The 15,590-nt window shown below is 47.5% G+C and overlaps 1 protein-coding gene across 6 annotated transcripts in view; it reads left to right on the forward strand.

Annotated features, from left to right (window-relative positions):
- Window positions 1-15,590, forward strand: part of SLC5A11 (solute carrier family 5 member 11) — a 27,174-nt gene continuing 11,584 nt past the window's right edge. Inside the window, exons 1-7 of one of the 6 annotated variants that reach the window (XM_083473974.1) lie at window positions 5,491-6,074; window positions 8,811-8,821; window positions 8,862-9,029; window positions 11,489-11,560; window positions 12,213-12,317; window positions 13,326-13,385; window positions 13,639-13,743. In XM_083473974.1, coding sequence (XP_083330100.1) covers window positions 8,916-9,029; window positions 11,489-11,560; window positions 12,213-12,317; window positions 13,326-13,385; window positions 13,639-13,743 — 456 coding nt within the window. In that variant the 5' untranslated portion in view covers window positions 5,491-6,074; window positions 8,811-8,821; window positions 8,862-8,915. Of the gene's footprint in view, window positions 134-2,561; window positions 2,775-5,490; window positions 6,075-8,810; window positions 9,030-11,488; window positions 11,561-12,212; window positions 12,318-13,325; window positions 13,386-13,638; window positions 13,744-15,590 lie in introns of those variants that run through there. The other 5 variants (XM_083473975.1, XM_083473973.1, XM_083473972.1 and 2 more) reach the window with 5 other exon arrangements.

A 15,590-nucleotide genomic window follows, 5' to 3' on the forward strand; every position in this document is an offset into this window, starting at 1 on the left:
TGGGGGACGGTGTAGCAATGAACAACTCCAAAGGAGAGAGAAGAGAGTTCCGGAGTGCCCAGTCAGCTCAGCTTTTGCGATGGAGCCTTGTCAGCTGCTCTTCTGTCCCAAGAGGATGATGGTGCTTCCACTGGTGGGTAAACTTTGGTCAGTCCTTCTTCAAGTATGCAACCATTGCAGGGTGGGAGGCGATGGGTTTACCCCAAGATGTAGACGTTGCAGTGAAGGGGTGGAGCTTAGTGGTAGGGCAGCTGCTCAGCATGCAGAAGGCCATGGGTTCAATCCCCAGGGGCATTCTGTGTAAGGGCTGGAAATGTCTCCATTTACATTGTCAAGCTCCATTTACATTTCACATTTAAAGTTCTCTGATTCTACTTTAAACAGCCACGGCTTCCCCCAAAGAATTCTGGGAGCTGTAGTTTGCTAAGGATGCCTATTCATCTCCCAGAGCTACAATTCCCAAGGTGGTTTAGCAATCAGCTCCTCTTCCCGGGGAACTCTCTGAGGGATATAGGGAGCCTCCTAACAACTCTCGGCACCTTTAACAAACTACAACTCCCAGAATTCTTTGGGGTAGTAAAGAATCCTGTTCTACATTGACTCCCTTCTGAACCTGCGCAATGGGTACTTTGAGGGCCAGCCACACTTGCCCCATAGGAAGATGGAGATCTCCAGAAACCATCTATCCTAAGCAGCTGTTCTATCACAACTGGAACTTCTGGAATCCCAGATGTTTCTGGATGTCTATTTATGCTTTTATTTGTATTTATTTATTACATTTTCATCCCTGGCTTCTCTATGGAGGGAATTCCAAAGTCTGCGAGCAGCTACCAAGAAGGCCCTGTCCCATGTCCCTGCCAAGTGTGCCTGTGACACTCAGAGGACTGAGAGAAAGGCCATCCCTGAAGATTTCAGAGCCCAGGGCAGGTTCATATGGAAGAATGTATGTAGTGGCCCAGTCTCCTTTGGAGGAGTATAATTACAGTTGACTCGCAACTTGCTTGTTGGGGGTTTTGGTCCAGGAATTGTGCATAAAGCCAAAACTGAGTACACTTAGAAAACCCCTGGAATTGCCCCTATGGGACCATCCCTACCTTTCTGAAGCCAGTGTGCCTTGCACAAGGCAGAGAGCTTTTAAGTGCTCCACTTTGCTTATCGGGCTCTAGGAGGCTCCCATCAAATTTCATGGGAGTCTCTTGGAGTCTGCACAAGACCTCCCCAAAACCCAGTAACCAAGAAGAGCTTTAAAGCTCTTTCTGCAGTGGGAAAACCTGGCACAGAGAGATCTCCCAAGCTCTCCAGTTTGCGTGCCTTTAATTTGTGCAATTGCATGATGGCCGGCTGCCAAGTGCGTAAAGCTGCGATCGATAGTGCAAGCAAGTTGTGAGTCGACTGTATTATTTCTGGAGGGCTCCAATACATCGTTGTCTGCATTTGTGTTGGCTGCAATGAGGCCACAGCCCAGGTTGCTTCATTTCGTGGGCCAGTTAAGTGGGAACAGCCTGACTGCAACTCACCCTCTGCCCGCAAGTCAAATGGTTTGGTGGCAAGTCTTTTTCAGAATTCTGCTTAGAATTAAAATGTTAGAATAAAAAAACTGACCCAGGTGCTTCAGTGTTTCAAGGTGAAGATGCCTTGCTGTGCCCCTTTTCCTCTGCTTTTGAGATGCAGGTTACTGGGCCCAGGTATTGTGCCAGCTTTGCCTGTGTGAAAAGAAAGGGCTGTTTGGGGGGAAATGTTTGGTGCAAAACTGGAGGGGGTGGCACCTGTGTTTTGACAATGTTTTGACAACGACTTCTCAACACGCTTTGCTGCCTGGCCACAATCTCTTCATCAAAACAGGCTTCTTTTGATTGTTGTGTTATGATTTATAGTGCATTCAAAATAAGACCTAGCTAGCTTATAGGACAAACAACACAGAGGAGAGAGAGAAGTTTCAGACCGGAGTTTCAGACAAGGAAACATTCCCCTTTCTACTTGGAAACGGGGACCTTCTGCATGCCAAGCAGATGTTCTGCCTTTGAGCTACAACCCTTCCCTTAAGGAACACCGGAACCTGCCTTACACTGAGTCAGACCATTGACTCTTAACCACAGAAAATTCTTCCTAATATTTAGTTGGATTCTCCTTTCTTGTAAGGAAGACATACCACCTCTGATCCAAGGCAGAACATAGTCAGTGGCTAGTAGCCATGGAGAAGTGTCTTTTTCTCCACAAATTTGCTAAACTCTCTTTTAAAGCCATCCAGTTTGGTGGCCATCACTCTTTCTAGTGGGAACTATGTGCTCCATAAAGAAGGACTTCTTATTCTCCTGGTCTTCTATCATTAAGCTTCCTTGGATGACCCCACTGGGTTCTAGTATAATGATGGGACAGGGATGAACACTTATCTACCAACTTTCCTCTTTATCTCTGGCATTCGATTCACTTCTTTCCCTCTCCCTCCCTCCCTCCCTCCCTCTATCCATCTCTCCTCCAATGATTGCTTTCTGGAAGGTGGGGGAATGATACACTTTGGAGTTTGACCCCCAAACCCCTGATAAGGAAACAACGCGGCTGTCCTTCTTGCAAGCCACATCAACACAAAGCAAGCAGGCCTCCAATGAACTGAATGGCTCTGCCTATAAATTTCTCCTCTCACGCCTCGTGAAAATGTAAAACAGCCCCATTGGCAAATCCCCGTCTGCCTGCTGGCAATATTTAAGCCGTCTCGTGGATTGGCAAGAGACTGGCGGCATCGAGGGTGACAGGAGAAAGAAACCCAAAGGTGCAGGGTAAGTCCCCTCATTGCTCACGGCTTGCGTCGGATCACGTGGTGGATTCTTACGGGTGGGTCTGGGGGCGCCTTTAGCTCTAGATCCATCGGGGCCGCAAACGCAAAAACCGTAAATAGAATGGCGAGGAGCATCAGACCCGGTTCGGAGTTGGCAGTGGGCCAGCCACATGGTCTGCTGGCTCTCTCTGGGCTGGTTTCAATGGAGCCGCTTCAATGCGCTGGTTGTTCTCTGGAAAGAACTGCCCGCCTCCAACCCAGCAAAGGGCAGGCGCTTGGTGCCAAGGGAACTGAGCAGAACAAGACTGTGATCAGAATGGACAAAAAAGTCCTAAACTTTCCATTTCTTCAAGTCACAAGGAGGAGGCAATTCCAGGACGTGGGCTTCACCGATGGAAATTGGGAGGGCAGAAGGGCGGGGAAGGGGTGCTAGCAATCTCAAAGGCTCCTCGGCCCAGGGATTTCACTGGGGATGCACAGACTTTTGCCCTGAGCCCCAGAGAGCAATGTGGGCCTTTAAATGCAGCTGCGAACAAGATGGTTCAGACTCATCTACCTTTGGTGCAATTATTTTTTTATTTTGTGTCTGTCCTTCCCCCCAAGGAATTCAAGGTGGTGTACAGGGGCTCTCCCCTCCTCATTTAATCCCCCACATCAACCCTGTGTGGTAGGTTAGGTCAAGAGGCAGTGGCTGGCCCGCCCAAAGTCATCCAGTGAGCTTCATGGCCAAGTGGGGATTTGAACCCTGGTCTCCTGGGTCCTAGCCTGATGCTCTAACCACTACACCATGCTGGCTCTAAGCAAGGAGACAAAAGCCTTCTTGGTCAAAGCATCAAGGATGGGGATTTCAAATTGGGTGGATGGGGAAACCCCTTGCCAGTTTGGGCAATGAAGTCGAATAGCCAGGCTACTGGTTCCCTCTGCTGGAAGAAATTGCCACTGGGACTTGGTACTCCAGGCAAAGAGCCCAGCAATGCCCTGTCCCTACAGGAGAATGGCTTTCCACAACTTGCTGGGCTCTTATGATGAGCTCTGGCTATTCTTTGTATGGGTGTCTCTACAGGCTTCTGAAAAATACCTTGGGAGCTTTCCCACCCCACCCCCACTAAATTGGAATGACAGCTGCCTCCCCAATAAGCCCAGACCCTTGCCTGTAAACTTTAGACCCCACGTGAGCCCCATATTCAGGCAGGCCTCATTAGCCTGTGACAGGCTTTGCCAAATGTTCTGGGTTGCAACCCCCATCAGGCCCAGGCAAGAGGCGACTGGCCCTTCTTTGCTTAATTTTTGCATCCACAATGAATTCCTGCAGCATTTGGGGAGAGAGCTTTTAAGTCTTTGCTCTTGCTGTGGTTTCTTGGTCTGATCCCTTGTCCCACAAAAAGTGAAAAAAAGTTATAGGCATTTGTTGATTTCCTCATATGTGTCTATGGGGAATCTTGCAAGGTTTTGGATTTTCCCAAGGGAGAGTTGGTGGCATATTTCTGAGGTGAAGTGGCCTGTTACCTGAAGTAGAATCACAAATGAATCTTCCTTCCTTCCTGCATACAACTCTAGTGCTTACTTTGTACCTGGTATGCACTCAGTTTGTTTGCTAACTTTTCCTTGCTGGGCTGGTATGTGCTGCATCGTGCACAAACAATTTGGGTTTATTCTAATGACGCCCGTCTTAGATCACACTATCCATGTACGTAGAGCTCACAGCATGCCACTCCTCTCTTCTGCTGTTAACTCACACAATCATATAATTGTAGAGTTGAAAGGGACCCCAAGGGGTCATCAAACCCAACTCCCTGTAATGCAGGAATCACAGCTCAAGAATCCCTAAGAGGTGGCCACCCAACTTCTGTTTAAAAACCTCCAAAGAGGGAGAGTCTACCATTCCACTGTTGAACAGCTCTTACTGTCAGAAAGTTCTTCCTAATGTTTAGCCGGAATCTCCTTTCTGGTAATTGGAATAGGTTGGCTTGAGGTCTCCTTCTGGAGCAGCAGAAAACAAGCTAGCTCCTACTTTCATGTCAAACCACCTCTCAGTCTTCTTCTCTTCTCCAGATAATTGTTAGATAATTGTATGCTGCTTGGAGCAAGAGACTTTTTAAAACAACAACAACAACAACAACAACCCATTACTTGACAGTGAAGATAAGGTGTGTGATGCTGCTTGATGAGAATTAAGCCTACATTTAAAACGTTTCAGCAGGAAAATGTGCTTTGTGTGTGTTGCAGACAAGCTATATGTTGAAGTTAATCTAGCACAATATATTTTGAGTGCTGTCAGATACCCAGAGCTCACGGGAACAGAATGAGTATCACGTTAGATTGTAGAATTGTAGTCCAGAAATGTAGTCCAAAACAGCAGGAGGGCACCTGGTTGGGGAAGGCTGTTTTAGAGGAACTCATTGAAAATATAGGCATTTCCTGCTGGTGCACCAGCACTCACCAGCCTCTTGCTTCTCTCCTGCATCTGGACATTGGAGATAGCTCCATTCTTAGTGATTATGGCTGGCATCCCACCCTCAAAGAACTTGTTCTTCTTCGTGACATGCAAATCAAATGGATCTATTTTCCTCTGTCGGATATTGTAAGGGTTGTAATGATGTCAGGCAATTTCTCTGGCACCCTTCCCAAAAGTCTTCAGCCCGGCAAGATCCATGCCCCACAGCATTTTAGATGCTCCTTTGTTTATTTATTCAGAACGTATTTTCTACCCTGTTCAAAAGCCAAGAAGGCTCTCTGGGTGGCTTACAAAGATCAGTAGGAGTGAGAGTCCCTTAACCTCTGAGGCTTTCGGTCTAAAAAGACACAGCACACAAGGAAAAAGGGACGGGGAGGGTAGAGGAAGAAGGACATCAAGCTCCAGCACCAAGTTCTTAAAGCTGCAGTTCTGGGATGAAAGCAGGCACGGCTGCCGCAAGGTGTCTGTTGAAGGAGGGCCAAAGGCAGCTGGGAGGCAGTGGAATTGCCCTGCTTCTCTAGAGTCAGCATCTTGAAGAAGAATTAGAGGAAGTGGAGCTCCTGTGAAAAGCAGGCATTTGGCCAATCGAGAAAGTGACACCCACCTGAAAGGTATTCCTCTGGCTCCTTGCCTCCCGCTCTCTACAGTGAGCACCTTAGAACCAAGCGGAAGAACGTGTTTGTCTACTCCCAGGGCTCCCACACAGAGCAGGGCAGCTTGGCTTCTGCAGCAGCCTCAGAGGATTCCTCCTCCCCTAGGCTGCTGCTCCAACACCTGGGCACAGCGAAGGCCCCCAAGGCTCCGGCTGGCGTTCCATTGGCTTGACCCAGACCAGCGTGTCCCACAGTAAGTGTTCTCTTCCTGGCAGACACCCAGGTTTCCTTGCATTCTAATAGGCAAACCCTAAAGCACAGCTATCCTATGAAATCTGGGCTTCTCCAAAGGTTGAGATGCCGTTCCCCAGCCAGAGGAGGAGGGGGAAGAGAGAGAGAACATGGGAGGGAAGGAAGCAACATGTATGAAAGGAAAGTGTGCACAAGAATAACCATATTAGGGACTGAACATAATAGACAAAAATGAATTACCATATATCAGAAGAAATTGCTTGCCCAAATGAACACATATGTTCTTCCTTCCAGTAGCACCTTAAAGACCAACTAAGTTAGTTCTTGGTATGAGCTTTCGTGTGCATGCACACTTCTTCAGATACACTGAAACAGAAGTTGCCAGATCCTTCTGTTTCAGTGTATCTGAAGAAGTGTGCATGCACACGAAAGCTCATACCAAGAACTAACTTAGTTGGTCTTTAAGGTGCTACTGGAAGGAATTTTTTTATTTTGACTATGGCAGACCAACACGGCTACCTATCTGTAACTGGAACATATGTTCTTGTTCTTTTTCTTAAAAAAAAAAAGTAGTTTGCAAACCAATGTGGAAATGCAGCAAACTGAGTTTAGGATTGGAAAAACAAGGAACTGTTTGAATAAACATTCACAAACTTTTTATTGGTAACATATAGATAGATAAATTAAGGATCTTTACAATTTTATAACATGCAGAGAATAACATGTGCTGAAAAACCAGAGAGAGGAGCTGAGGGAAGTCCAGGGGTGGGGGTGGGAGGGTGAGTTTTTATTTCTTGGGGGAGAATGGGAAAATGGGGGGGGGGAGAATGAGGATGATGTGTTTTTGATAAATTGTTATGTTGAAGTTCCTAATATATTTTTTTTTAAAAGGAAAAACAAGGAGCTGAAATTGTTTGATTTGTCTACCCATAGGGCACATGATCACATGAAGGGATCTGTGCATCATGATATCAAAGGGTCCCAGTGCTTAAGAAAAGAACTCTGACCTTCTCTTGACCTCACTGCTTCGGGGCTTGAGATGTTTGCTGTGGGGACCCCTCATCAGGAAGCGACTCAAGCCCCTCATCACCTGCCTTGAGAACAGTCAGGAAAAACCTTTGTTGAGCCAAATGGCCCAAACCACCAGCTGCTAAGATCCTGGAGCCATGAGTTGAGGTCCTTTAAGTCTTCTGCAAGTGACTCCACCTTGGGAGCACTGGGGAGAAGGCACTGCTGCAAATGGACAAAGACATACATTGCAGAAAGGCCACATCCTGAAGGAAAAGTAGTAGAATATTGGAACTGTAGAGCTGGAAGGGATGCCAAGGGTCATCCAGTTCAACCCCCTGCAAAGCAGGAATAATATAAAATGTGGCTAGGGATTACCTGTTGACAGTGACTGGCAGATGTCCTCCCTGAAGGGTTGAACCTGGGACCTTCTGTAGGCAATGCAGATGCTCTCCCGCTGAACTGAGCCTTACCTGAAAAGAAGGGGACTTGACTGTGTTTCTAGAGCAGGGTTGGGGAACTTGTGGCCCTCCAGATGTTGTTGGGTGGCTACCTCCTGTCATCCCTGACTATGGAGTCTGCTGGCTGATGGGACTGGAATTGAACAACATCTGGAGGGCCATAAGTTCCTCATCGTAGAATTGTACAGCTGGAAGGGACCATGAGGTCTAGTCCAACCCCCTGCAATGCAGGAATCTTTTGCCCAATGTTGAGTTTGAACCCATGACTCTGAGATTAAGAGTCTCATGGTCTACTGACCTAGCAATCGCTGATTTGCAGCCCAATTCTTCCAGACCACTGAGCCTCCTAACCCAATACTTTCTACTCAGATGGATGCCAACCAACCTAAGCAATGGACTCAAGCATCTTTCAGGAAAAGCTTCTTGGCATCCCCTTGGATGCTGCTCCAGAGGGGAGGAGGATCTGAACCAATGGCTTCAAATGACAAGAAAGCAGATTCTGTCTAAGCATTGGGAAGAACTTTCTGACAGTAAGAGCTGCTCAATAATGGAACGGGCTGCCGCAGAAGGTGGTGGACTCTCCTTCACTGGAGGTTTCTAAACAGAGGCTCAATGGCCACCTGCCAGGGATTCTTGAGCTGAGATTCCTGCATTGCAGGGGGTTGGACTAGATGACCCTTGGGGTCCCTTCTAACTCTACAACTCTCTGATTCTAGGTTTGGTAAGACACATAGAGGCTTTTTCTATTGCAAGCCACTAATAAATTGAAATAGGGGTAACAACAGCAACAGACATGGCCTTGCTTATTTCCACCACATGGGAAAGCAATTCTTAAAATCCACCCTTGCTTGTTGGCTCCAGGAAGCTGGGATGCAAATGAGATGGTTTCCATGGGTTGGACTACAAATGTGCTTCTTGCTTAATCCCTTTGATCTACTGTTACGGTTGGCACAGTGTGATTGAACTCAAGGTGGATTACCTCCCAATTACAGTCAACTTCTCTCCCTCTGCATGCTAGAGACTAGATCCTCCTTCCAGGATTCTGTTTCCCCCATGGAACCAGGAAACTACCCACCTCGGAGAAGTTGGGCTTGCATTTTCAGTCAATTGAGTTGCTCACCTTCCAGTCGCAACAAAATGTTTTTACTCCTCTTGCATCTACAGGGACTTCAAGAGTGACCTCCGAGTAGGGGAATTTGATGGGCAGCAGATGTTGCTTGAGATCCTTACACATTTGTTGTATATTGCTGTCTCTCTCTCTTGGCCAGATAAACACACCAGGAAGGAAGGAAGGAAGGAAGGAAGGAAGGAAGGAAGGAAGGAAGGAAGGAAGGAAGGAAGGAAGGAAGGGCGCCCAGGAGATCCAAGCGGCAATGGAGCCAAACACAACCACTCTGCCTCCTGCCTTCCCCCAACAGAGCTTGGAGGCTGTGGATATTGTTGTCCTGGTTCTGTACTTTGTATTTGTTTTGGCTGTTGGACTGTGGGTAAGAGAGATGTTTCCTTGATTGTTCTATTCAGTTGAGGGACAATGTCTCCACATGGGTGCAGAGATCCAAGGGGAATTTAGGAAGCTTTTCTTTTTTTTCCTTTTCTTTTTATTTATTTTATTTTATTTTATTTTATTTTATTTTATTTTATTTTATTTTATTTTATTTTATTTTATTTTATTATTTATTGCATTGCATTGCGTTGCATTGCATTGCATTGCATTGCACTGCATTGCATTGCATTGCATTGCATTGCATTGCATTTATATCCCTCCTTTTCCTCCAAGGAGCTCAAGGTGCCATACATAGTTCTCCCCCTCCTCAGTGACTGGCCTACAAGGTCACCCAGTGAGCTTCATAGCTGAATAGGGATTCGAACCCTGGTCTCTCAGCTCCTAGTCCAACACTCCAACCACTACACCACACTGGCTTTATACTGAGTCCATCTTGTTCAGTACTGTCTGCACTGACTGGCAGCAGCTCTCCAGGATGTCAGACATGAATCATTCCCAGCCTTACCTGGGACCTTCTGGGTGCAAAGCAGATGCTCTGCCATAGAGTTACAGCCCTTCCTCTGATATAGGAAGCTGCCTTATACTGAGTCAGACCCTTGGTTCATGTAGCTCCTTATTGTCTGCACTGACTGGCAGAAGCCATCCAGGAACCATCATAATTCCATGAGGTCATTCATAACCAGGATAGACATACTCTCGCTGTTGTCGAAATTTGTCAGAATATGACTCTTACCCTTTATTGGCAGATTCTAGAACTAGTTATTCTTATACTCTCGCTGTTGTCGAAATTTGTCAGAATATGACTCTTACCCTTTATTGGCAGATTCTAGTTATTCTTAGCTCCTGGCACCCTCTGCCAGGGCAATCTGCCACCAGCCTTGGCCCAGATTCCATTCCCAGCAAGCAATGCAAGCACTCCATTCATTCATGTCTCCCTCCAGGTGTGATTGAGCAACTTGATGAGTCAAGGTAGTTCACTTCCTGCTTTGTCATGCTGCCAACAATTCCCACATGCAACTGGCCCAAACACTTCCTGGTTGCCTCCCCAGCCATAAGCCTCCCTGCCTCTGCCAATAGAAACCACAGCCTAGTGCTCTCCGGAAAATGCCCAAGTGGGAATCTAAGAAGAGCCTGGCTGATGTATCAGCCCCCCCCCAAGGGAGGGGCATTTAGTCCAGCAGCGCATAGTTAACTATGGAACTCATTTCCACTGGAGGCACTGATGGCAACCAACCTGGCAACCAAACAGGATAAGACAAATTCATGGAAGACAGGGCTGTTGATAGTCACTAGCCACAGTGACAGTGCTTTGCCTCCACAGTCGGAGGCAGCAATGCTTCTGAATCCCAGATTCTGGAAACCACAGATGGACAGAGGGCCCTTGATCTCGGATCCTGATGGAAGGTTTCCTACAGGCATCTGTGAGAACAGGAAGCTGGACTAGATGGGTCACTGGACTCATCTGGCAGCAGCTTACCTTCTTATGTTCTTCTCACAGTGGCCAACCAGATATCCCAACAGAACCCTTGGTCCATCCAACTCGGTATTCAACACTGGCTGGCAGCATTTCCCCAGAGTTTTAGACAGGAGTTTCTCCCAGCCTTTCCTGGCGATGCCATTGGGGATTGAATCTGGGACCTTCTGCATGCCAGGCAGATCCCTTCCCAATGAGCTACTCTGTCTCTGTGTCCACACTTCGCTTGCCCCATGCCTACAAAGCATGGGTCTTAGTGGTTTTCTTTTTGCGCTGCTGCTTGCTCCAGGAAAGCCTGCTCTTTAACCACTGAATTGGAGCAAACATCAGTCCCTGGAAAAACTCGTTGACATTTGATTCAGTGGTAAAGAGGTTGTTTTCCTGGAGGAAAGTGGCGGGACAAACAGAAATAAGAATGAGCCATAGGAGTCCAAAGTTCTAAATCTGATCACTCCTTCCCTTGGGCACCTAAGTACAGTGGAACCTCGGGTTGTGAACGTGACCCATGCGGGAGGCATGTTAGCAAACTTCTGCGCCGCTTCTGCGCATGCACAGGTCATGATTCGGTGCTTCTGCACATGTGCAAAGCACAAATTAGTGTTTCTGCGCATGCGCGAGCGCCGAAACCCCGAAGTAAGCTGTTCCAGTGCTTCCAGGTTTGGCGCAGTGCGCAACCTGAAAACGCATAACCTGAAGTGTCTGTAACCCGAGATAACACTGTACACTCTTTGCGCATGGATCAAAATCACCTGCCCAGAGTGCTGCCGGTCTCCTCTCCCCCACCCCCGGTCACTGATGTAGATCTTCACTCACCTATTCTTCACCGGCGGCCATTTTGTGGCCTGCCTCAGGCGCCAAAATGTTTTGGGCAGGCCTGGTTGTTGCTGATGTTGTTGTTGAGGGTGACTCACTCTTCAGGCTTCTTAGACTTGCTCGTTTTTATCCCTCTCTCTCTTTCTGTTTCTCAGTCCATGTGGAAAACCAAGCGAAGCACTGTGAAGGGCTACTTCTTGGCTGGAGGCGAGATGGTCTGGTGGCCAGTAAGCGATTTCCATTATGATGTCTTGGTGGGGTGTCTGTTGCAGAGCGGATCTGCTATGTGTTTGGGAAAGGGGTTGAAATGCAGAGAGTCCTCTGTCTGCCGTCAAAGCCTCAAGGTGGTTTTTTGAGGTCTCATCCCTGCATTGAGATTATTCATATGGGTACAACTCTCGTCTAGTTGAGGTCAGACAGGCGGGAGCTGAGTGCAGAAGGAGCATTATGTGTTCCCCAACTTCCCCTAATACCCCAGGCAAGGAATGTGTACAGAAATGCATACACTACAGGTGTAAAGTGTGTATAAAACACACATTTCAGTGAAAATTGCACTTAGAGAAAATTTCTTCTCAAAAATGTGCAGAATAGACCAAATTGCATAGCAAATGTGTGCAGTGGGAGAAATGCACACTAAAACACTGATAAGTTTTTGTGAGGGCTTTGGAAAACAAAAACAGATAACCTCACACTGATGTGGAAACGTGGTGAACTGAACTTAAGAGTGGAAAAACAAGAAACTGAAACTGAACCAGTCCCCATAATGAGACCTGACAGCCTTTCCAGGGGAACTGGGTGGAGTCCTTTCTGTGCCAGGCAAGATTAGGTGCTCTTGGGAAGGGCAGGAACTGAGCTGGCTCTCCCAACCTCTCTTCCCAGGTGGGGGCATCTCTCTTCGCCAGTAATGTCGGCAGCGGACATTTCATTGGCCTGGCCGGCTCCGGGGCAGCATCTGGAATTGGTGCTACGGCTTATGAGTGGAATGTGAGTATCGCATTTACGGCACAACCTGCTCCTGAGGATGATGATGTGTGTGTGTTGGGGCGGGCATGAACCTGGCAGAGGGCCTTCTTGTAGTGGTGCATCAGGTATTATAATAATTATTTATTTATACCCCACCCATCTGGCTGGGTTTCCCCAGCCACTCTGGGTGCCTCCCAACAGATGATGATGATGATGATGATGATCATGATAAAATATCAAACATTTAAACTTCCCTAAACAGGGCTGCCTTCAGGTGTTTTCTAAAAGTCAGATAGTAGTTTATTTCCTTGACATCTGATGGGAGGGTCTTCCATAGGGCGGGCGCCGCTACCGAGAAGGCTGGTTCCTCGGAATCTCACTTCTTGCAGTGAGGGAACTGCCAGAAGGCCCTCAGAGCTGGACCTCAGTGTCTGGGCTGAATGATGGAGGTGGAGAAGCTCCTTCAGGTATATTAGGCCGAGGCCATTTAGGGCTTTAAAGGTCAGCACCAACACTTTGAATTGCGCTTGGAAGCGTACTGGTAGTCAATGAAGGTCTTTCAGGACTGATGTTATATGGTCTCAGTGGCTGCTCCCAGTCACCAGTCTAGCTGCCGCATTCTGGATTAGTTGTAGTTTCTGGGTCACCTTCAAAGGTATCCCCACGTAGAGCGCATTGCAGTAATCCAAGCAGGAGAAAACTAGTGCATGCACCACTCCGGTGAGACAGATCTTTTGGCAGACTGTGCCCAGGTGAACTGAGGGCCTTCTCAGTTTACTGCCCAGAAGCTCCCTCTTGATGAGCAGGTTCAAGATACACCCCGACCCCTCTGACCCTCTCTCTCATCTTTGTCTTCTTTATGTTTAAACCTGACAGCCCTTCCAACAGAGGTCTGTCTTCTGCAAAGTAGGACATGCAGCCACTCTGTGGACCCAAAGCCAACCCAGAGAAAGCTTTTGTCTGTCAGTTGATTCTCTGGTTGGATCCTGCTTATTTTGTTCCTGACCTGGGCTCTGCTTCTCCTCACAGGGCATGTTCTGTGTCTTGGTGCTGGCATGGCTGTTTCTGCCCATCTACGTGGCAGCAGGGGTGAGTCCACCGGCCACACTATGGCCACTGTTTCCCATCAACTTTTTCAGAGGGCAGGAATCTGTTCCGAAACGGATGTGCCAAGTTATGCATCATGTCATTTCTCGGAATTGTAGTCTTTAAAAACCGTAAACTCACTGCCCTGTCCTCCTGAGGTAAAAGGGACTGTACCATTTCCGTGATGTTATTACTGCCTAGATTTCAAATAATCTTTTCTTGCTGTTTTTCATCAATGCTGCCTTATCATTTCCAGGTGACAACCATGCCAGAATATTTGCAGAGGCGCTTTGGGGGCAAAAGGATTCAAATCTTCCTAGCGATTCTCTACTTGTTTATCTATATATTCACCAAAATCTCAGTAAGTAAGGAGACGAGAGGAGACAGAACAGAATTGGCTTGGAAAGAGTAGGTCCATCGAGGCTTCCTAAGTGACCTTTTCTGCCTTTCAATCTTTCTGATATGTTGTGTTGGCTTCTGAATGACAGGCAAATGATGAAAGGAGGGAAGGAGACTGAACTGAATTCTGGATTTAAGATTGTGTAGGTTACTGAAGGCTGAGGAAGATTTTGGGGGGAAGCCTGCTTCTGCTGCCCATTCTTTGATGCTAGATGTATTTTTGAGCACACAGAATCATTTTACAAAGTGTTCCTTTGTGTTCTTCCTGTTGGAATAAGGGCAAGCGAAAGCAGTAGCAGCTCACTTTGCTTGAGAACAGAATCTTCTCCCTCCTTATCTATTTTGTCTGTTGCTGAGTTTCCTGCTTGTAGTTCTGCCTGTTTGGTTTGCTCCCTTTTCGTGAACTTATTTCTCTTGATATAGATGTAAAGGAGACGCCAGCACCAGCAGAACACCTGAGGGCTTATCCACACTTGCCTCTGCTGTGCTGTTACCATGGTCAGCGATTTACAGCTCTGTGTCCAAATGCCCCCCCCCCCCGGCTCCGGAGCTTTTGCTGTGGAAACATGCTCTTTAAAGCTCAATCAGAGCAAACATAAGTCCATGGAAACCCCAGTCTGACGTCCAATTCAGAGGATGTTTTCACGGGAAAAGCTCCGGAGCAAAACAAAAACATTTAGACACAGACCTTATACCTTGGTCCATTTAGGTAGCATTCTCTTGCAATGGCTTTCTGGGATTCTGGGTGAGAGACATTACCAGCCTGGCTTGGAGATGGCTGGGGACTGAAGCTGGGGCCTCCTGAATGTTAGATGCTCTACCCTGAGCCATGAGGACCCTCTCCTGTGTGGTGCTGGACAGTGACAGAGGACGACTAACCTGCCTGGTTTAGTAATTCTTCTTCTTTGGGGTCAATGGGTTTTAATGAGTAACTTACTAACACTTTCTCTTTAGTTGCTCATTAACAACGAAACAGCACTCAAGGCCACGACTACTACTATTACTACTGTTAATAATAATATGGACTGTCCCCCACCTTCCCAGTGGAGTGTCCTTTGCTTGTGTTTCATCAATAGCAGGATCAGGGTGCATTTTTGCATCTAGCCGGAAGATGCTCCCAGTCTGGACTCCACACACAGCTGCCTTGCCTTACTGATGTCATCATGTGGATTACAGTGGAACTTCGGGTTGCGAACGTGATCCGTGTGGGAGGCATGTTCGCAACCTGCAGCGTTGTGTCTGCGCATGCGCGTGACGCAATTCGGTGCTTCTGCGCATGCACAAAGTGCAATTTAGTGCTTCTGCACATGCGTGAATGCCAAAACCCAGAAGTAACCAGTTCTGGTACTTCTGGGTTTGGCGCATCTGTAACCGGAAAACGTGCAACCCACAGTGATTGCAACCCGAGGTATGACTGTATTAGTTTAGTTTGAAGACTGATTCAAAATAATTATTGATCCACACAAACGGGGTCCTGAAGTGATATACAGAGATGGGGGTCATATGGGGTTGGGGGGATCCTTGTCCCCCCTCCCCACCCCAGGTCAGACTGGCTGGTGAATTTGAGGCAGTTGTGTGTGGTTGTTGGGTTAATTTCATTTCCATTGTGTTTGTTCGCATCCCCAAACTTCCTTTGCCTGAGTTGTCCCGCACGAATTTTGCAAAGCCCTTCCTGCGTTGAATGTAACCTCAAATGTGCTTTCTACTGTGTGGCAGTGATGCAGGGCATTCTGTGCTCCCTGAAATGTTGTGCGGATGCCAGATGAACCATCTTTTGACCCAGCTCAACACGGCGGCCCTATATTGTGT

Source organism: Podarcis liolepis (assembly GCF_965112155.1).
Source record: "Podarcis liolepis genome assembly, chromosome: 14".
NCBI lineage: Eukaryota > Metazoa > Chordata > Lepidosauria > Squamata > Lacertidae > Podarcis > Podarcis liolepis.